This window comes from Diorhabda sublineata, chromosome 1 (assembly GCF_026230105.1).
Source record: "Diorhabda sublineata isolate icDioSubl1.1 chromosome 1, icDioSubl1.1, whole genome shotgun sequence".
Lineage (NCBI taxonomy): Eukaryota > Metazoa > Arthropoda > Insecta > Coleoptera > Chrysomelidae > Diorhabda > Diorhabda sublineata.
In genome coordinates, this window is record NC_079474.1 from 16,211,762 (window position 1) to 16,234,418 (window position 22,657).

At 29.8% G+C, this 22,657-nt stretch overlaps 1 protein-coding gene across 1 annotated transcript; it reads right to left on the bottom strand.

Moving 5' to 3' along the window:
- Positions 1 to 5,211: 5,211 nt before the first annotated feature.
- Positions 5,212 to 21,712, bottom strand: LOC130451752 (myrosinase 1-like). Its single transcript, XM_056790974.1, has 9 exons — positions 21,405 to 21,712; positions 13,122 to 13,385; positions 12,811 to 13,066; positions 9,866 to 10,010; positions 9,666 to 9,760; positions 7,996 to 8,289; positions 6,060 to 6,194; positions 5,850 to 5,956; positions 5,212 to 5,789 (listed from the first exon to the last, which is right to left on the bottom strand). Exons 1-9 carry the CDS (start codon positions 21,479 to 21,481, stop codon positions 5,615 to 5,617), a joined length of 1,548 nt encoding a protein of 515 aa, XP_056646952.1. The 5' UTR covers positions 21,482 to 21,712; the 3' UTR covers positions 5,212 to 5,614.
- Positions 21,713 to 22,657: the final 945 nt, after the last annotated feature.

Here is a 22,657-nt window from a genome sequence, read left to right on the forward strand (position 1 = left end):
ATCAAATAAATTTTTAAAAATAAAATTTGATTACCGAAAAATATATTTGGCGCAGTCAGTAGGATAGTGCGGTCGCGAGTTTGGACTAAGTACTTCAGTACCTCAGCACTAAATCTACGAGCTCTACGAGGGACAGGACTTGAAATAATTGTAAGTGCCAAGTTCCTATTTTTATTCCTTTTATTATCTATCCTTATCGATTCCGAGGAAGGAAGAGATAATTTATCAATTTTTTTTAACATAGAAACGATTTTGATACGTTATTGAATACAATTTGTAAATTAAACTTAAAAGATAATTCTAAAAAAATGGCAACTTCAAATCCAAAAACCCTAAATTGGGAATTGTTTAAATTAAAACTAGAAAATATCAAACCGTACGATGGAAATATAAATACTTTAAATAAATTCATATAAACAGGTGTGAGAATTTAATAGAGACGTATTCGGTCTATAATGATCAGGATATCAATAATCCTGTCTTGGAATATATCCAAGAAAAATTAATTGACAAAGCTGAAATGATTGTAGGAAATAGGATCGGATTAAATACCTGGTTTAAACTAAAAGAAGCTTTAATACAGTGTTTTGCAGACAGACGTGATGTATATTACAGGAACTAACAAGAACACGACCATATAAAAATGATATAAAAAAGGCAGAAATCATAAAAACATAATTAGAAAACCAAAAATTGTTACAGAATAATGAAGCTGACAACAGTATTAATATTACTACTACTTTACAAGACGACTAAGACAGAAGACATAGAAATTACGGAAGTAAATAACTCGTTATTACCAATTAATTTAGGAGGAACTAGTAATCTTATATATACCAAACACACTTTTATATATTATATAGATTTAGAATTTATTCATAAACAAATTAATTATTTGAAACAATATTATTATAGTTTAAAAAATAATTTATCTCAAGCGAATGTTACAAATCCTATTTCATATCATAATTTAGCCGAACAATCACTAAGTAGAACGGAAATTTTGATTAATACCTTAGATAGAAAATCAGAAAATATTTATCCACATTTAAGATTGATAAGAGGATTAATAAATGCAGTAGAAAAAATAGATAAATGGCTTTTTGGAACTCTAGATTCAGACGACGAAGAAAGATACGATAATGCTATAAATGTTTTACAACAAAATCAAAAATAAATAATTCATGAAGTAAATTTACAAATATCACTACATAAAAAATTAACTGATCATTATAATAAATCGATTATGACTCTATGGAACAATCAACAAAAACTTTCTGATAATTTAGAGAAACTTCACATTTCGATAGAAAATAAAATAATAACATTTCACAGATTAATCTGAACTGACAAAGTTTGATTACATTGATTGACAATGTTGAAAACGCAATAACATTTTCTAAATTAAATACGATCCATAGTTCAGTAATATCCAGTCAAGAAATTTTAGAAATGATGAAATATTTAAGTACTATTTATAATAAAGAACAAATCCCAAAATTTAATAATATTTTAACGTATTATCTCTTTCTTAGTTCGCAAGTAACCTTTTCTAAATCCAAAATAATTTTTGCTACCCATGTTCCAATCCTTAAACCTAAAACCTACGAATTTTTCCATTTATATCCTGTAATCCAAAATCATACGATATTTATCCCTACTTGGCCAGAAATTAAGAAGAAGTCAATTTTATTAAAGAAGAATGTCCAGCATTAGAAGAAAAATATTATTATAAAGAAACATTTAAGTTAAAAGACAATTGTACTATTGAACTGTTAAACGGACGCCCTGCTGAAAATTGTGTTGTTAGTGAAATAAATCTTCAAGAAACTATATTGGAACAAGTAATAAATAACGAACTTTTAGTAATTCCAAATTCAGAAAGTGATTTCTAAATGTGTTTCGGACCGTTATTTTAAAATAAGTTATCCATCAATTGTAAAAATTCCAAAGAACTGCAGTATTCAAATAGAAAGTGAAATTTTCGCAATTAATATACAAATCAAAAAAGGGAAATCGATAATATTACCAAAATTAAACTTCAAATTTTTAAATAATCAAATTTATAAATCTCCCAATTTAACCAGCATAGATTTTGACAAATTATACGAAATCAATAAAATTGCTAAAAACATAAAACCAATTCGTGAAATTTATAATCCGCCAAGGCATGTATCAATTGGACTATTTACTATAATAATAATAATTTGTGTAATTTTAATAACATTATGGTTAATTCGTAAATATAAAAGTAAATTTATAAGAAAACAGAAATTTGAAGAAAGGAAAAAAGAAAAAATCGAATTAGAAGAAGGAAGACAACAAGACATGAAAAATACCTCCGTCATTTTTCATTCTTAGGGAAGGAGGAGTTACATGAAGAAAATTCTAGAAGGACATTTTTATAAAACGCAATTGTATTAAATATCGTAAACACTTCATCAGCATTTATTTTATTATAAATAGGAATTATTGTAAACAACTTGGCAATGTTTATGTAACGTCCCAAGCCCGATCTTGTACGGAGTCGAGCTTCGTACAATGAATTTGTACGAAGTCCGATCTGTACAAGCCATTTTGTACGTAGTCGAGATTGGCGGACTTCGGACAGAGATGATTGTACGAAGTCGACTCTGTACAACGCTGGTTGTACGGAGTCGGAGCATCGATACTCACTCGGTAATGAGCGCGCTATTAAGATGTTAGTAAACACAAACGTAGTTATTGTGATTGAAAGTATGTTCTCCGGCTAGTTGGCTACCATCTATTGTTAGGTTAGGTTAGGTTGCGTGTACTTCTTCGGAATAACGCGCTTATTACCGAGTGAGTATCGATGCTCCGACTCCGTACAACCAGCGTTGTACAGAGTCGACTTCGTACAATCATCTCTGTCCGAAGTCCGCCAATCTCGGCTTCGTACAAAATGGCTTGTACAGATCGGACTTCGTACAAATTCATTGTACGAAGCTCGACTCCGTACAAGATCGGGCTTGGGACGTAACATTTATAGTTAATTCGCTTGAGAGATTAATTGTAACCATTCAATAATTGTAATTTTGGTATCAAATAAATTTTTAAAAATAAAATTTGATTACCGAAAAATATATTTTTCGATAACATTTTTTAATTTTGACATAAATATTTGTTTGTTAAACATTTTTTTTATCCATTTTGATTAAACTGTTCATTTTTGGACGGATTTCAGTGATTTAATATACAGTGCTTTTCAGATAAAAGTATCCACCTTTAATAACTTTTGTAATACTGGTATTTAGAAAAAATCCAAAAACACGTCAATTTATGTTGGAAGGGGCAAGCATTATGGCTTATTTAAACTTACTGGAAAAGCCAACCCCTCACCCCTAGCAGCATCCCCTTTATTTATTAAATTACTTTTCATATTTTTTATGTAAAATTTGGATACTCCTCTTTGAGCTGTTTTCAAAAATGTATAATACTTGTAGGTTAAAGTGGTTAGTTTATGAGATAAACAATTTTTCTTTTAAGAGCACAAATTTTACTTATTATTTACTTTCACCTTATTTGCCTGTACTAAAATGGGTTGTACGACAGTTCAAACTCTTTAATCTTTTTAACTGTGCTATTTATTATGAAGTTACAATGAGTGTTCAAAATGAGTACCATTCACTCCCATACAATGGTATAATCTATTTTGAAATGCCTCTCTGACATTGCTTAATACGGCTGGATTTAATTGTCGACATTCATTTTCTATCCTCTCTTGTAAATCATCCAGAAATTCTGGTTGGGTAGCATAAACTTTTGTTTTTAAATACCCCCATAAAAAGAAGCCTAGGGGTGTTAAATCCGGTGACCTAGGTGGCCACTCCATCATCTGCCCCCTTCTACCTATCCAACGAGTGGGGAATGTTTCGTTTAAAAATTGTCGGACAGGCATAGCATAGTGTGGGGGAGCTCCGTCTTGTTGAAATACCAGTAAATCTTCGGAAAGGTTATCATCATTTTCTATTATTGTTGTAATACGTGGGTCAACCCCTTCCCTGAGTAACTCAAGATATGATTCACCATTTAAATTTCCGTTGATGAAGAAAGGTCCGACAATGTGGTCACCTAGGATACCACACCGAACGTTTAACTTTTGGGGATGTTGTGTATGGAATTCACGCATAATATGTGGATCACTTTCAGCCCAATATCTACAATTATGCCTACTTACTAAGCCATTTAATGACCATGGGCATTCATCAGAAAAGCAAATATTGTTTAACAATTGTGGATTGTTATTGATAATTTGCGTCAATGATTCGCAAAACTCTAGACGACGATCAAAATCATCTTCATTCAACTCGTGCACCAACTTAACTTTGTATGGGTGGTACTTGAATTTATGTAGAACTCGGAAAACTGTAGAAGATGAAACACCGATCGCTCTACTTATTGTTGACAACGATTGGGGTTGTTGAGCCTCTAAGCTGACTTGCCCTAAAATTGCCACTTGGATTACTTCGTTATTTACGAGTCCCTCTCGCTTATGCACTTTATTGCAAACAGACCCTGTTGTGGTAAATTTCTCCATCAGTTGAATTACATACTTATGAGTTGCATGTCTTCCGTCATGTAATTCGTTTAAATATTCTAGCAGCAGCTCTTGCACAATTATTATTTTGGTAGTATAATGTATCAAATTACACTATCAATAGTGACTACAAATTCTAGTTGACAATGTCAAACTTTAATAAAAAGTAGAGTTTTTTGTTGTTTGGATTTTTTAAGTAGAATAAATAGCACAGTTAAAAAGATTAAAGAGTTTGAACTGTTGTACAACCCATTTTAGTACAGGCAAATAAGGTGAAAGTAAATAATAAGTAAAATTTGTGCTCTTAAAAGAAAAATTGTTTATCTCATAAACTAACCACTTTAACCTACAAGTATTATACATTTTTGAAATCAGCTCAAAGAGGAGTATCCAAATTTTACATAAAAAATATGAAAAGTAATTTAGGGGGTGGCTTTTCCAGTAAGTTTAAATAAGCCATAATGCTTGCCCCTTCCAACATAAATTGACGTGTTTTTGGATTTTTTCTAAATACCAGTATTACAAAAGTTATTAAAGGTGGATACTTTTATCTGAAAAGCACTGTATATCGTTTTTTATACTCGTATTGTGATAAAGCTTGTAATAGGTTTCAGCACGAAACATTTTTGAAATACTTTTTATAGAAAGGATTCTTTAAATAATACATTATTAATGTTATTTATCTATTGTTTAATAATTGTAAAATACAATTATATACAAAAAATACATCTACAAGGTGACTCAAAAGAAAGTTTTATTCTATTAGCAAATTGTCACAAAAACGATGATTCAAGGACTAGAAGTTTCTGCTGTATTCGAGATTTTGGTTATTTGTCAAGTATATCTATATCTCAATAAAAAACCTTATCGAAATTAAACACTAGAAAAACCAAAATCCAGGCGGACAATGTCATCAAGAAATGGCTAAAAACCTGTTTATCATATTTAAATACTTTATATTTATAATTTATAAACACTTTATTATAGATAGATTATTTTTTTTATTTTATAGACACACAGAATATAACTTTCTTTTCTTACACCCAGTGTATACTTCTAAAGGTACAAATATATAAAGCTTAAAATTGTTAAAATTGGCATGAAATGAATTTTATGTGCTTCGCTGAGTCCATGACGTTCAATAACTTCTCTATAAAAATCGGCAGATTTCTTTGGCGTTCTAGTTCTATTCGGGTTTGTAAAATCTACTTTGTAAAGACCAAAGTGATGACTAGAAAAAAATATAAAATAAATCAATACATAAAAAATAAATTAGTGTTAAATATCTTACTCGTATCCATTGTTCCATTCGAAGTTGTCCAGTAGACTCCAGAATGTATAACCGGTAACTTTGACCTTATCTTTATCTATAGAATTCCAAACTGCCATTAAATAATCCTAAAATCAAAGATAAAATTACGTGTAGAGACAACTGCTTCTTCGGAATATATATTATTTTTCTATCGACTTCTTTTATTATAACTTTATTCATATTTTTTACCTTTATAAATGTGACTCTGTCAGTGTCTTCTACAGTTCCATCATCAGCAAACCCATTTTCAGTTATAATTATTTCAGGGTTATTATAAGTATCCTTGACCCATTTTAAATAATTTCTAAAACCTTCGGGAACGTACTAAAAATAAACGACAAGGTTTTTTATACTTATATTAGTTTTTTTATATTATAAATACTACTAATACTGCTTTCAAATTGATGAGGTGTTCTAGTGTTCTGTAAAATCGCCAGAACTATCTTCCTTAGACTTTTTCCTATTATACAAGGTGTCCAAAAAAAATATCGGGTATTTGTTTTCGCGCCACATCGAAACGGAGCGACGAAAGGGAGGCCAAGCGTTAAACATCAAAAAATCGTCCTTACATTTGATTTTAAAGGAAGATTTGCATTTAAAAGCCTATAAAATTCAATTGGTTCAAGAATTGAAGGATACGGACTATGCTGATCGACTGAATTTTGCGAACGAAATGATGCAGCGATTTAACAACTTTGAAATCATACTGTTCAGCGACGAAACAAATTTTTACCTGAATGGTCATGTTAATAAGCAGAATTGTCGGTACTGGGCAGTCGAGAATCCGAGACGAAAGTATGAACGACCCCTGCACAGCTCAAAGGTCGTTGTTTGGGCCGCTATGTCTGCTAAAGGAATTATTGGTCCTTATTCTCATGAAGATCAACGAGGCCGAGCAATCAATGTGAATAGAGGCCGTTACTGCGATATGTTGCGAAATTTTTTGGTCCCAGAGCTGCAGGTTTCAACTCAAGAAGTGGTTCCAGCAAGATGGGGCCACTTGCTATACCTCGAATGACTCGGTGTAAGTTTTGAATGAATTATTCCCTAATAAAGTCATTTCGCGAAGGGTTAACATCAACTGACTTCCCAGAAGCTCCGACTCCTCACTATTTTGTATGGGGATACCTTAAAAGTGAGTTTTATCAAAATAATCCAACGAACCTAACCCAATTGAAGGAAAACTTACAAATACCCGATACCCTTTCTGGACACTTTGTATTTTAAAAAATCAGAGGTATATTTAAACATAACAGAAAAACTGTGGAGTTTTACGGTCTATTTACAGATGCAAGGCATTTATGTCTTTTTTAAAAAGTCAACCATGACAAATATTAAACTGGTTATCGAAACTCGTGTTAGACAGTGTAATTAGGAAGGTTTTTGTATCCGTTAAGTGAATAATTATGATAATTATTATACAAATCGAAAATACTATTTAATAAAAGTTATTGCCATTTGTTTAGATCTGTCAATTCGAATTAGATATGAATATATTTTTTAAACGACGCCATCTCAAAGTTGTTCGTTCTGTATTCATTTACACACCGAAAGTTGCGTTTTGAGTGTTCCATGTAGTGAAAGTGACAGTTCCGTATTGCAAAACACTTTCGGAACGCTCTGGAGTAGACACTTCAATGTTGACAGTTGACAGTTTCACTTCGATGATTTTTCACCACAAATATGAATCAATGAATAAATTCTATCGAAGACCCAAACACAAACACATCTACAGAGATTCCATCAACATCTAGTAGAGATATACATATTCCATCTGCAATACATATTAATAATTGTCCCGGAGGTACAGTCAACATTATTTTTTGGCAAATAATAAATAAATTAATATTGATATTGCAAATATCATTAAATACATTGTATTGTTCAATAAATAGAATGTTTATAATTCTCTATTATTTATTTTGTTTTCTCGGTGTAATTGAGAAAGTTTTGGATCTTATGCGTCGTATAAAAAATATTGTGTACGCCGCGGCTGAAATACTACTTTGTTCGACTCGTTTGTTGTTCTCCAACAAAGTAGCATTTTCAGTCCTTGGCATACAGATAACTATTATTTGTGTTGGTGGTATTTTATTTGCTACAGCGAACGAGTATTACTACTTACAGAATTCAAGTGTCGATCAGTGTGCCAGTTTTTATCTGCCGTGATAGTCAATCTGAGATCGTTATTGTACGAATATGAATCGTAAGACGGTTCTTCGTCGTCACCTACGATTTTAGTATCGTAATAATTAAGTGCCATGAAATCCACCGTATTATTTATGAGAATTTTATCTTCTTTTGTAAACTCAGGCAAACGTGATCTGGTAAAATTTTCCATTTTACTACGTTCCTTCACCCTTTCAATAACAACTTCGGGCCAATCTCCAAAAAATATCGGGTGGGCATATAAACCAAACTGAAATAAAACAAAAATAAAGAATATTTAAGTTAAATGATTTATTAATAGTGTGAAACTAAAATTTTTATTTTTAAATATACTGTACACGTCAAATTATATGTCAAATTTTTTCCAAATGCAAACTTGTTTGACGTGTTTGTCGTGTTTGTCAAACAATGTATTACTGTGTAATTACATATCGGAAATACTTTTGAAAAAGTCTTTTTCAATTTATCTTAGTATATCGTGATACATCGAAGCCGTGGAAAATGAAATTTGCGTCCTTAAAATGAAATTTGCGTCCTTGGCCCCCTTCATCTCTAAACTTTCGACACCATTCACGCACAACACCATCACTCATGAAGTTTTTCCTATACACACGACTCATTCTCCGATGCAGCTCTATGTAAAAAACGAATCACACTTCGCAATACACACTTGGCGGGCGCATCAATAATTTTTACGTGGCTGTAGCACAACGCCGACTGACGCCTGAATGTTAATCACGGAGGAATGTGTAGTGCGAGAGCTTCGTAGTCGCCTACAGCACATGTCCGCTTTTTTCTGCTCGCGTAGAGTCTGTACTGAACGATTGGAATAAAAACGGCCATCATAAATTTACGAATGTTTTGTAGTTAATTCTGTGAACATCATTTAACGTGAAAAATTTTCGTGCGTATATTCTTTCCGTATTTTCAACCACTCTCCAGACCAGTCGGGAAACTGCGTTTCGCTTTAGGTGCAATTGTACATTTTTACACTTAATCACGTCTAGAATCTAGAAGATTTCAAGCAAAAACAAATCTAACCTACCTCTCTTCGAAGAACTAACTCAACAAATTATGAAAATGTTAAGATAAGAATCGAACAGTTCTAAAAACTGAAAAACGGAAAAACTTGTTATTGTTGAATTTGAAAACCAAACCTATCAAGTGGTGAACTCAGAAAGAAGTTGGAATTTCGTTGTTGAATATGAAATAGTCGAAGCTGCAGTAAGTACTTACAAATTGACTAACAAATAAAAATCGTGGTTGAAACAATAAGGTATAGGCCAGATTTAATCCAAATTTCCTATTGAGTTTAGTCTAAATAAAAAAGTATTATTTTTAGTAACTCTCGGTTAACTGGTAATAGCTTGCCGCTGCTCTAGATCATTGAAGAGTGTTTTATCTTTTTTTTCATGCATACTAGTAGCGTTAATTCCAAAAATGTATAACGACGAAAGATGATAATAATACACTTTGCGGCGAAGAAAAAAAACCGAAATGTGGTCAAGTTTATTTGATGTATTGGTTCGATTGTACCAACGCGCTTGACAAGTTTGTCAAACAAATTTGATTGTAGTCCTTTATTAGAAAGCATTTATCGGTGTTATTGTAAGAATATTTCATTACCTCAAAAAGTTTTCTTCTTTCAGCTGCATCTGTATCTTCTTTATTATTGGAAGCTGCAATATTCCACGCACCATCTAAAGCCATCGAGAGCTTACCTGAAATATTAATATTAATTTTTGTAATCACATTCATTTTATACAAATACGGTAATTTTTGTATTAATTGATTATTATTGCTACGTTAAATCTGTATATTATTACCTCCTAATTTTCCGTATTTCTCTTTATATAAACGATAAGCCGATGCGTGAGCTTTTGCTACGTGATATGCACATCTGTAGTCAGATATACCACTTTCAGTAAGACCTGGAGCTTTTTTACCAGAACCGTAACCGTGAACGCAAACCTAAAAAAATTAATTTGTGCAAAATTTTACTGCGAATATTCTATTTCGATTATTTTTGAGAAAAAATTTGGATGTCTCAATAATATGCCAGAAAAAGTGTTGAAATATTTTTGGGGTAACACATTACTCCATGTCTAATGTGCTTATTTTAATATCTAGTGGACTTAATTGTAATTTATTATTATAGAGTTGGATATTCGAATAAAATAATAGTCCAAGCGGTGACCGCCGTGAAAGGGTGATTAACCAGAATAAGTACTAAAATATATTTTATTAAATTTTGATTATTAGATGAATAATAAACCATTGGTCTGTCGGTCTTTGACGTGTCCAAATTTTGTTATTTTAATAAAATAGATCTACATAACTTAAGTATAATTTTTCAGTTTACGATGGCGTTTTGACTAGATAAATACAGAAACTCAAGTCTGACGTTCTTGTTCTTGACGCAACTGTGTGTCAGACAGTCCCCAACAAACTTATAACAACAACAAATTTTCTATACAAGGTATAAAAAAAATTAAACGTCAAAATTTTTATCTTTTATTCCTCTTTCAAATAGAATTGGTATGGCACGTGAATACTTGACCAAAATTTTGCCAGACCAAGATTAAATACTTTATATTTTTGTACTGTTAAAATTTTATCTATTCACGAACTGAAAAAAAGATAATTATAAATTTAATTTACCAATTCATTTATAGTATTGTCAACATTTTCATCTGATTGTGATAATGGCAGTATTTCAGATGAACCAGTAGAATCGGTTAAATTGGAAGAAGTATTTAGTTCAGCCTAAGAATATTAAATTAAAAAATTTTTTTACAGCAACTAGATTACGGTAACATTTCAAATGATAACCTGCAGATGTTTCTAATTCTGGTATTAATATTAAATCGCCGTACTTGAAATGATTCTGTTTTCTTATTTCAATAAATAAACAACATCTTTGAAATGTGTCTGCATTAAACGATAATACTTTCTCCTTGTTAGTAGTGAGATAAAGCATTTCATTTTCTTAATTTAATAACTGGTTATTTAGCTAGATAGACGTTTCTTAGAAACACGCACGTCACATTTTGACAAATTAAACAGGTTAAATGGTTGAATGAAGTCAGTTACGTTAAAAACAAAAAAACCTCGCGTTTAAAAAGTAGGAGAGAAGAACTTACTTAATCTTGGTCAAGTATTCACGTGCTAGACCAATTCTATTTGAAAGAGAAATAAAAGATAAAAATTTTTACGTTTAATTTTTCTTTACACCTTGTATAGAAAATTTGTTGTTATTATAAGTTTGTTGGGGACTGTCTGACACACAGTTGCGTCAAGAACAAGAACGTCAGACTTGAATTTCTGTATTTATCTAGTCAAAACGCCATAGTAAACTGAAAAATTATACTTAAGTTATGTAGATCTATTTTATTAAAATAACAAAATTTGGACACGTCAAAGACCGCCAGACCAATGGTTTATTATTCATCTAATATTCAAAATTTATGATGATAACTAAGTGGGTTGCTACTTAAGTTTTGAGATAGACAAATAAAAACTAATATTAATAATTTGGTACGGTTCTATTGTTATTCAATACACTTTTGCATGCGTTTGAACCAACCGTTTCGATTTGAACGCATCAACTGCTTGTTCAAGACAAATAAAGCTGAATAAAGACTGTACCCACCAATTGGATGTTTTGACTGTTCAAAAACGTTTTTGTTTGAACTGATGAGTGAAAACTCGCATTGTCGTTTTCACTTCTGGCAAACTAATGCTGGTATATCATTCAGAATTTAATTCTAAACTTATCTTGGTCTTGAAAGACCCTTACAGTAGATTGTTTTTTAGTTTTGGATTCATATGGATCTATAATTCGACGCCTGTCACGATCTTTTGAAGTACCGCCATCGAATTTGTTCAGCATTACTTTACACGAACTTTTTTTTTGAACGATTGTCAAATTATGTAATAACTAACGCGAAAACATATTTTTGACAACCATGTGTTCATGAGATATTGAATATATGTGAACGATACGAACAATTAAGTGCGTCTCAACCTCAACACGATGATTCGATGTGGTGCTTCATCACCAAAAGTCGAAGCGACTTGATCGGCACACCGCTATTTAACCCACGCCGAAAGTCATAGTAAATTCAGTCAGATTTGACATATTTACATTACATTGACATCTCAAAACTTAAGTAGGAACCCTCGTAAAGCGCAGATACGAAATTTACTTGATTTTGATAGTATGTATCATAAAAAATACAATGTAGATGTTGAAATGTATAGCTTGGTAGTACTTGCTTATATAAAATCGAAATAAGTCCATTTTTGTTGTTTTTAAAAAAATCTGTATTGTAACGAACGAACTTTATTAATTTATCCAAAAAAAGGATCAAGAAATGTTTGCTTTTCGTTCGAAATTAATGATTTCAAAATTTTTGTTTACACTTGTTTACCTCACCTATCTACATAAGCAGAAATAAATAATTTGGAGATACAAGTGACCCCTAAATACCATTTTTATGCGTGTTATCTATTGTGCACATTTATGAAAATTAAAATATTCCAACTTTTAGCTCATATACAAAAATAAATTAACTTTCCGTTAAATTTCTGTACTGTGAATCAATCATAAATCTATTGATCTTGACACTGATATATTAGAAGTAAATTGGTTGAAGATGTAGATCGCACTCTCACTTTTTTTGAGTCAGTTCATTTTTGTTGTCACAAATTACAACAAATCCATACGAAAATAAAGTTTCTGATTCGTAAAATTAATGAAATAACTTACTTGTTTAGGTTCATTTATAGTAATCCAAAGTTTAACGGTGGGGAAATACTTGAAAACAACACCAGCATAATCAGTGAAGTAATCAACAATTACTGGGTTGGTCCATCCTCCTAGGTCTTCCAAATATTGGGGTAAATCCCAATGATATAAGGTAACCATAGGTGTTATGTTATATTTTTCAAGTTCATTGATAATTCCTTGATAATATTTTAGTGCTTCAAGATTTACATCGCTACTTACAATCGTCGGTAACAACCTGAAAAAAATTAGAGTTCAGGATGGACCTAAGCGAGTTTCTCTACTATACAAACCTAGACCACGAAATCGAAAATCGGTAATGAGTAAGTTTCAAAGCAGCAGCTAATGCGATGTCTTCTTTATATTTATGATAAGAATCGCAAGCTATTTCAGCTGTATCTTGATTGGCTATTACGCTACGGTTATTAAAAATATAAGTATCCCAAATACATGGACTTCTACTTTCGTTCCAAGCTCCTTCTATTTGATACGCGGCCGTAGCCGCTCCGAAAGAGAACCCTTCGGGAAATATTGTATCGTCTGAAGCCCCACCGAATCTGTAATATACATTTGATTATATTATATGAAATAGTTTAAAGTGAAATCTTAGAATAGGACGTGCTTTATACATTTTTTTTACCTCAAATGGATCAATTTAGAAATTTATTCATGCTATAATTATGTTGAAAGTGAAGATTTTAATAAAAATTATATAGAATACGGAGATGAATTGTATTAAATGTATTTATAAGAATAGAAATGATGAGCAAAAGTTTAGTTGTGGCACTTAGAACACCAAGTGTGGATCTATTAATCTACTTCGTTCAGGATATGAGATGATTCTAGTCACCAAAGATCTTTTATTTCATACGCTCCTAAGTCTTCCGTAGTTTTTCATAATTTTAGTTAATGTGGACAGAGGTTTCGTTCTGTACGTAGTAATTTCCTAGAATACAAGAAGTTGTTTCAAATATTCCATAAAATACAGAAAATTGACTTGAAAAAAAGTGTCCAGTAGAAGATAAATTGTATTAAAAAAATGTCTAGAAACGACGACGAGTTGTATTAAAAAGTGTTTACGAAGAGAAAAATTATATTAATAAGTATCTAGAAGGGAAGGGATCGCATTAAATAGAACCTATGAGACAAGACATTTCAGAAAAAATTGTTTCAAAAAATTCGTATTAAAGTGTATTAAAAAATGTCCAGTAGAAGCTAAATCGTATTAAAAAATGTCTAGAAACGACGACGAGTTGTATTAAAAAGTGTTTACGAAGAGAAAAATTATATTAATAAGTATCTAGAAGGGAAGGGATCCCATTAAATAGAACCTATGAGACAAGAAATTCCAGAAAAAATTGTATCAAAAATTCGTATTAAAGTGTATTAAAAAGTGTCCAGTAGAAGATAAATTGTATTAAAAAATGTCTAGTAACGACGACGAGTTGTATTAAAAAGTGTTTAGAAAGAGAAAAATTATATTAATAAGTATCTAGAAGGGAAGGGATCGCATTAAATAGAACCTATGAGACAAGGCATTTCAGAAAAAATTGTTTAAAAAAATTCGTATTAAAGTGTATTAAAAAGTGTCCAGTAGAAGCTAAATCGTATTAAAAAATGTCTAGAAACGACGACGAGTTGTATTAAAAAGTGTTTACGAAGAGAAAAATTATATTAATAAGTATCTAGAAGGGAAGGGATCGCATTAAATAGAACCTATGAGACAAGAAATTCCAGAAAAAATTGTATCAAAAAATTCGTATTAAAGTGTATTAAAGTGTCCAGTAGAAGCTAAATCGTATTAAAAAATGTTTAGAAATGACGACGAGTTGTATTAAAAAGTGTTTACGAAGAGAAAAATTATATTAATAAGTATCTAGAAGGGAAGTGATCGTATTAAATAGAACCTATGTGACAAGAAATTCCAGAAAAAATTGTATCAAAAAATTCGTATTAAAGTGTATTAAAAAGTGTCCAGTAGAAGATAAATTGTATTAAAAAATGTCTAGAAACGACGACGAGTTGTATTAAAAAGCGTTTAGAAAGAGAAAAATTATATTAATAAGTATCTAGAAGGGAAGAGATCGTATTAAATAGAACCTATGTGACAAGAAATTCCAGAAAAAATTGTATCAAAAAATTCGTATTAAAGTGTATTAAAAAGTGTCCAGTAGAAGATAAATTGTATTAAAAAATGTCTAGAAACGACGACGAGTTGTATTAAAAAGTGTTTAGAAAGAGAAAAATTATATTAATAAGTATCTAGAAGGGAAGGGATCGCATTAAATAGAACCTATGAGACAAGACATTTCAGAAAAAATTGTATCAAAAAATTCGTATTAAAGTGTATTAAAAAGTGTCCAGTAGAAGATAAAGTATATTAAAAAATGTCTAGAAACGACGACGAGTTGTATTAAAAAGTGTTTACGAAGAGAAAAATTATATTAATAAGTATCTAGAAGGGAAGAGATCGTATTAAATAGAACCTATGTGACAAGAAATTCCAGAAAAAATTGTATCGAAAAATTCGTATTAAAGTGTATTAAAAAGTGTCCAGTAGAAGATAAATTGTATTAAAAAATGTCTAGAAACGACGACGAGTTGTATTAAAAAGTGTTTAGAAAGAGAAAAATTATATTAATAAGTATCTAGAAGGGAAGGGATCGCATTAAATAGAACCTATGAGACAAGACATTTCAGAAAAAATTGTATCAAAAAATTCGTATTAAAGTGTATTAAAAAGTGTCCAGTAGAAGATAAAGTATATTAAAAAATGTCTAGAAACGACGACGAGTTGTATTAAAAAGTGTTTACGAAGAGAAAAATTATATTAATAAGTATCTAGAAGGGAAGAGATCGTATTAAATAGAACCTATGTGACAAGAAATTCCAGAAAAAATTGTATCAAAAAATTCGTATTAAAGTGTATTAAAAAGTGTCCAGTATAAGATAAATTGTATTAAAAAATGTCTAGAAACGACGACGAGTTGTATTAAAAAGTGTTTAGAAAGAGAAAAATTATATTAATATGTATCTAGAAGGGAAGGGATCGCATTAAATAGAACCTATGAGACAAGTCATTTCAGAAAAAATTGTATCAAAAAATTCGTATTAAAGTGTATTAAAAAGTGTCCAGTAGAAGATAAATTATATTAAAAAATGTCTAGAAACGACGACGAGTTGTATTAAAAAGTGTTTAGAAAGAGAAAAATTATATTAATAAGTATCTAGAAGGGAAGAGATCGTATTAAATAGAACCTATGTGACAAGAAATTCCAGAAAAAATTGTATAAAAAAATTCGTATTAAAGTGTATTAAAAAGTGTCCAGTAGAAGATAAATTGTATTAAAAAATGTCTAGAAACGACGACGAGTTGTATTAAAAAGTGTTTAGAAAGAGAAAAATTATATTAATAAGTATCTAGAAGGGAAGAGATCGTATTAAATAGAACCTATGAGACAAGAAATTTCAGAAAAAATTGTATCAAAAAATTCGTATTAAAGTGTATTAAAAAGTGTCCAGTAGAAGATAAATTATATTAAAAAATGTCTAGAAACGACGACGAGTTGTATTAAAAAGTGTTTAGAAAGAGAAAAATTATATTAATAAGTATCTAGAAGGGAAGGAATCGTATTAAATAGAACCTATGAGACAAGAAATTTCAGGAAAAATTGTATCAAAAAATTCGTATTAAAGTGTATTAAAAAGTGTCCAGTAGAAGATAAATTGTATTAAAAAATGTCTAGAAACGACGACGAGTTGTATTAAAAAGTGTTTAGAAAGAGAAAAATTATATTAATAAGTATTTAGAAGGGAAGGAATCGTATTAAATAGAACCTATGAGACAAGAAATTCCAGAAAAAATTGTATCAAAAAATTCGTATTAAAGTGTATTAAAGTGTCCAGTAGAAGCTAAATCGTATTAAAAAATGTTTAGAAATGACGACGAGTTGTATTAAAAAGTGTTTACGAAGAGAAAAATTATATTAATAAGTATCTAGAAGGGAAGTGATCGTATTAAATAGAACCTATGTGACAAGAAATTCCAGAAAAAATTGTATCAAAAAATTCGTATTAAAGTGTATTAAAAAGTGTCCAGTAGAAGATAAATTGTATTAAAAAATGTCTAGAAACGACGACGAGTTGTATTAAAAAGTGTTTAGAAAGAGAAAAATTATATTAATAAGTATCTAGAAGGGAAGGAATCGTATTAAATAGAACCTATGAGACAAGAAATTTCAGGAAAAATTGTATCAAAAAATTCGTATTAAAGTGTATTAAAAAGTGTCCAGTAGAAGATAAATTATATTAAAAAATGACTAGAAACGACGACGAGTTGTATTAAAAAGTGTTTAGAAAGAGAAAAATTATATTAATAAGTATCTAGAAGGGAAGAGATCGTATTAAATAGAACCTATGTGACAAGAAATTCCAGAAAAAATTGTATAAAAAAATTCGTATTAAAGTGTATTAAAAAGTGTCCAGTAGAAGATAAATTGTATTAAAAAATGTCTAGAAACGACGACGAGTTGTATTAAAAAGTGTTTAGAAAGAGAAAAATTATATTAATAAGTATCTAGAAGGGAAGAGATCGTATTAAATAGAACCTATGAGACAAGAAATTTCAGAAAAAATTGTATCAAAAAATTCGTATTAAAGTGTATTAAAAAGTGTCCAGTAGAAGATAAATTATATTAAAAAATGTCTAGAAACGACGACGAGTTGTATTAAAAAGTGTTTAGAAAGAGAAAAATTATATTAATAAGTATTTAGAAGGGAAGGGATCGCATTAAATAGAACCTATGAGACAAGACATTTCAGAAAAAATTGTATCAAAAAATTCGTATTAAAGTGTATTAAAAAGTGTCCAGTAGAAGTTAAATTGTATTAAAAAATGTCTAGAAACGACGACGAGTTGTATTAAAAAGTGTTTAGAAAGAGAAAAATTATATTAATAAGTATCTAGAAGGGAAGGAATCGTATTAAATAGAACCTATGAGACAAGAAATTTCAGGAAAAATTGTATCAAAAAATTCGTATTAAAGTGTATTAAAAAGTGTCCAGTAGAAGATAAATTGTATTAAAAAATGTCTAGAAACGACGACGAGTTGTATTAAAAAGTGTTTAGAAAGAGAAAAATTATATTAATAAGTATTTAGAAGGGAAGGGATTGCATTAAATAGAACCTATGAGACAAGAAATTCCAGAAAAAATTGTATCAAAAAATTCGTATTAAAGTGTATTAAAGTGTCCAGTAGAAGCTAAATCGTATTAAAAAATGTTTAGAAATGACGACGAGTTGTATTAAAAAGTGTTTACGAAGAGAAAAATTATATTAATAAGTATCTAGAAGGGAAGTGATCGTATTAAATAGAACCTATGTGACAAGAAATTCCAGAAAAAATTGTATCAAAAAATTCGTATTAAAGTGTATTAAAAAGTGTCCAGTAGAAGATAAATTGTATTAAAAAATGTCTAGAAACGACGACGAGTTGTATTAAAAAGTGTTTAGAAAGAGAAAAATTATATTAATAAGTATCTAGAAGGGAAGGAATCGTATTAAATAGAACCTATGAGACAAGAAATTTCAGGAAAAATTGTATCAAAAAATTCGTATTAAAGTGTATTAAAAAGTGTCCAGTAGAAGATAAATTATATTAAAAAATGTCTAGAAACGACGACGAGTTGTATTAAAAAGTGTTTAGAAAGAGAAAAATTATATTAATAAGTATCTAGAAGGGAAGAGATCGTATTAAATAGAACCTATGTGACAAGAAATTCCAGAAAAAATTGTATAAAAAAATTCGTATTAAAGTGTATTAAAAAGTGTCCAGTAGAAGATAAATTGTATTAAAAAATGTCTAGAAACGACGACGAGTTGTATTAAAAAGTGTTTAGAAAGAGAAAAATTATATTAATAAGTATCTAGAAGGGAAGAGATCGTATTAAATAGAACCTATGAGACAAGAAATTTCAGAAAAAATTGTATCAAAAAATTCGTATTAAAGTGTATTAAAAAGTGTCCAGTAGAAGATAAATTATATTAAAAAATGTCTAGAAACGACGACGAGTTGTATTAAAAAGTGTTTAGAAAGAGAAAAATTATATTAATAAGTATTTAGAAGGGAAGGGATCGCATTAAATAGAACCTATGAGACAAGACATTTCAGAAAAAATTGTATCAAAAAATTCGTATTAAAGTGTATTAAAAAGTGTCCAGTAGAAGTTAAATTGTATTAAAAAATGTCTAGAAACGACGACGAGTTGTATTAAAAAGTGTTTAGAAAGAGAAAAATTATATTAATAAGTATCTAGAAGGGAAGGAATCGTATTAAATAGAACCTATGAGACAAGAAATTTCAGGAAAAATTGTATCAAAAAATTCGTATTAAAGTGTATTAAAAAGTGTCCAGTAGAAGATAAATTGTATTAAAAAATGTCTAGAAACGACGACGAGTTGTATTAAAAAGTGTTTAGAAAGAGAAAAATTATATTAATAAGTATTTAGAAGGGAAGGGATTGCATTAAATAGAACCTATGAGACAAGAAATTCCAGAAAAAATTGTATCAAAAAATTCGTATTAAAGTGTATTAAAGTGTCCAGTAGAAGCTAAATCGTATTAAAAAATGTGTAGAAATGACGACGAGTTGTATTAAAAAGTGTTTACGAAGAGAAAAATTATATTAATAAGTATCTAGAAGGGAAGTGATCGTATTAAATAGAACCTATGTGACAAGAAATTCCAGAAAAAATTGTATCAAAAAATTCGTATTAAAGTGTATTAAAAAGTGTCCAGTAGAAGATAAATTGTATTAAAAAATGTCTAGAAATGACGACGAGTTGTATTAAAAAGTGTTTAGAAAGAGAAAAATTATATTAATAAGTATCTAGAAGGGAAGGAATCGTATTAAATAGAACCTATGAGACAAGAAATTTCAGGAAAAATTGTATCAAAAAATTCGTATTAAAGTGTATTAAAAAGTGTCCAGTAGAAGATAAATTATATTAAAAAATGTCTAGAAACGACGACGAGTTGTATTAAAAAGTGTTTAGAAAGAGAAAAATTATATTAATAAGTATCTAGAAGGGAAGAGATCGTATTAAATAGAACCTATGTGACAAGAAATTCCAGAAAAAATTGTATAAAAAAATTCGTATTAAAGTGTATTAAAAAGTGTCCAGTAGAAGATAAATTGTATTAAAAAATGTCTAGAAACGACGACGAGTTGTATTAAAAAGTGTTTAGAAAGAGAAAAATTATATTAATAAGTATCTAGAAGGGAAGAGATCGTATTAAATAGAACCTATGAGACAAGAAATTTCAGAAAAAATTGTATCAAAAAATTCGTATTAAAGTGTATTAAAAAGTGTCCAGTAGAAGATAAATTATATTAAAAAATGTCTAGAAACGACGACGAGTTGTATTAAAAAGTGTTTAGAAAGAGAAAAATTATATTAATAAGTATTTAGAAGGGAAGGGATCGCATTAAATAGAACCTATGAGACAAGACATTTCAGAAAAAATTGTATCAAAAAATTCGTATTAAAGTGTATTAAAAAGTGTCCAGTAGAAGTTAAATTGTATTAAAAAATGTCTAGAAACGACGACGAGTTGTATTAAAAAGTGTTTAGAAAGAGAAAAATTATATTAATAAGTATCTAGAAGGGAAGGAATCGTATTAAATAGAACCTATGAGACAAGAAATTTCAGGAAAAATTGTATCAAAAAATTCGTATTAAAGTGTATTAAAAAGTGTCCAGTAGAAGATAAATTGTATTAAAAAATGTCTAGAAACGACGACGAGTTGTATTAAAAAGTGTTTAGAAAGAGAAAAATTATATTAATAAGTATTTAGAAGGGAAGGGATTGCATTAAATAGAACCTATGAGACAAGAAATTCCAGAAAAAATTGTATCAAAAAATTCGTATTAAAGTGTATTAAAGTGTCCAGTAGAAGCTAAATCGTATTAAAAAATGTTTAGAAATGACGACGAGTTGTATTAAAAAGTGTTTACGAAGAGAAAAATTATATTAATAAGTATCTAGAAGGGAAGTGATCATATTAAATAGAACCTATGTGACAAGAAATTCCAGAAAAAATTGTATCAAAAAATTCGTATTAAAGTGTATTAAAAAGTGTCCAGTAGAAGATAAATTGTATTAAAAAATGTCTAGAAACGACGACGAGTTGTATTAAAAAGTGTTTAGAAAGAGAAAAATTATATTAATAAGTATCTAGAAGGGAAGGAATCGTATTAAATAGAACCTATGAGACAAGAAATTTCAGGAAAAATTGTATCAAAAAATTCGTATTAAAGTGTATTGAAACCTGTCTAGTAGAAGAGCAATTTATTAAAAAGGTTATAACAAAAGGAAATTAATAGGTTATTAACCAATTTCCACATCAAAAATTTCTTCAAAATTTATATTTCCAAATTTTATGCGGTGGAATAAAATTGTATATATAGAAAAAACTTAATGTCTTTTTACATTACCATCTGTATAGACTTCTCTTCACTTCAAAGCACGCATTGTATATCAAGCAAATAGATTAGCAAGAATCAAACGATTTACCTGAGGCATAAGAGGAAAAACAGAATTACAGCTCCTTCTTTCCGCATTTTAATTACGAATGGAATGGCGACTAACATAACATGACAACTTTGTCGCGGCGTTAAGATTAAATAAATAAAGAGATGATTTCACATTATTGTTGAAAATAAAATATTGATAAATCTTCAAACATTTATCCACTTATCTGAAGATCTATTTTTAATTTGATACAGCGATTTTCATTGTACGAGCAATCAATTAACAATTGATAAACGAGAGTAGTGAAATTGTTCTCATCTTAAAATTTGTTTTTTCTTAAAATGATAAATGGTATCGTTTATTTTTCTTCTAATTTCTAAACGTCGGTTTATCAAGCTGTCAATCACACGTAACGTTGGGTTCAATATGGTCAAGGTACAAACGGACAATAACAAGCAAATATCTATTTGAACTATTCGAAATATTTTCAATTTATAATAGCAAAAAACAGAGGAAGTTCTTTAATTTTGTCATCAGATGCAAAAAAGTTGAAAATAATACCTTACCCCCTAAAATATATGGTTTAACAAAGCTGCACAAGCCCGACAAATAAAAATGAAAAATGAAAAATATATTGATAGAAAAATGGGACAAAATTAAAAACTATACAGAAATACCTCGAAACGAATTTATAAAAACTATAGAACTTACACTTACAACAACATATTTCAAATATGGTGGCTTCTATTTCAAGTGTTATAGCACAATTAGTAATGAAAGATCTCGAGAAAATTGTCCTTAGCAAACTTCCATTACTGCCGTACCAAAGAATCAAATTAAAAACTTAAGTAAAAAATTCAATTCAGGTCTGCCTATCGAGTAAGTCTTGCAAATACTCTAGTTGAACTTATGTTGAACATTGAAATAGAGTCAGGTCAAGACCTAAGCCAGGGATGGGGAAACTACGGCCTGCGGGCCATCTCCGGCCCGCAAAGCGTTGAAATCCGGCCCGCGACCAGCAAACAAAAATTAAATACAATTTTCTTTTTACCAGAAATTACATTCTCATGAATTGACTGTAAAGGCAGTACACGTCGGGCATAAAACCCGTAAGTCCGACTGTCGTCGAACGCACCACCCATTTGAGCCAACTATTTTCGAACACCAGCAAATTGGAATTTCATAATCTCGGACACAATAACCAAATATAGTTTCCCTCGCCCAGAAAATAATGGCTATGTTTGGTACAAGCTGTTTGTGCGAACAAACGTTTTCAATAATGAAAAAATTGTCTT

What these genes read in the sequence shown, in the direction of transcription:
- LOC130451752 (XM_056790974.1), bottom strand. Translation starts at nt 21,481, where the DNA reads ATGTTAGTCGCCATTCCATTCGTAATTAAAATGCGGAAAGAAGGAGCT. An exon ending in TTTTCGATTTCGTGGTCTAG is followed by an intron (nt 13,067 to 13,121) that starts GTTTGTATAGTA and finishes AATTTTTTTCAG; the next exon opens with GTTGTTACCGACGATTGTAA. An exon ending in GAAATACGGAAAATTAGGAG is followed by an intron (nt 9,761 to 9,865) that starts GTAATAATATAC and finishes TTAATATTTCAG; the next exon opens with GTAAGCTCTCGATGGCTTTA.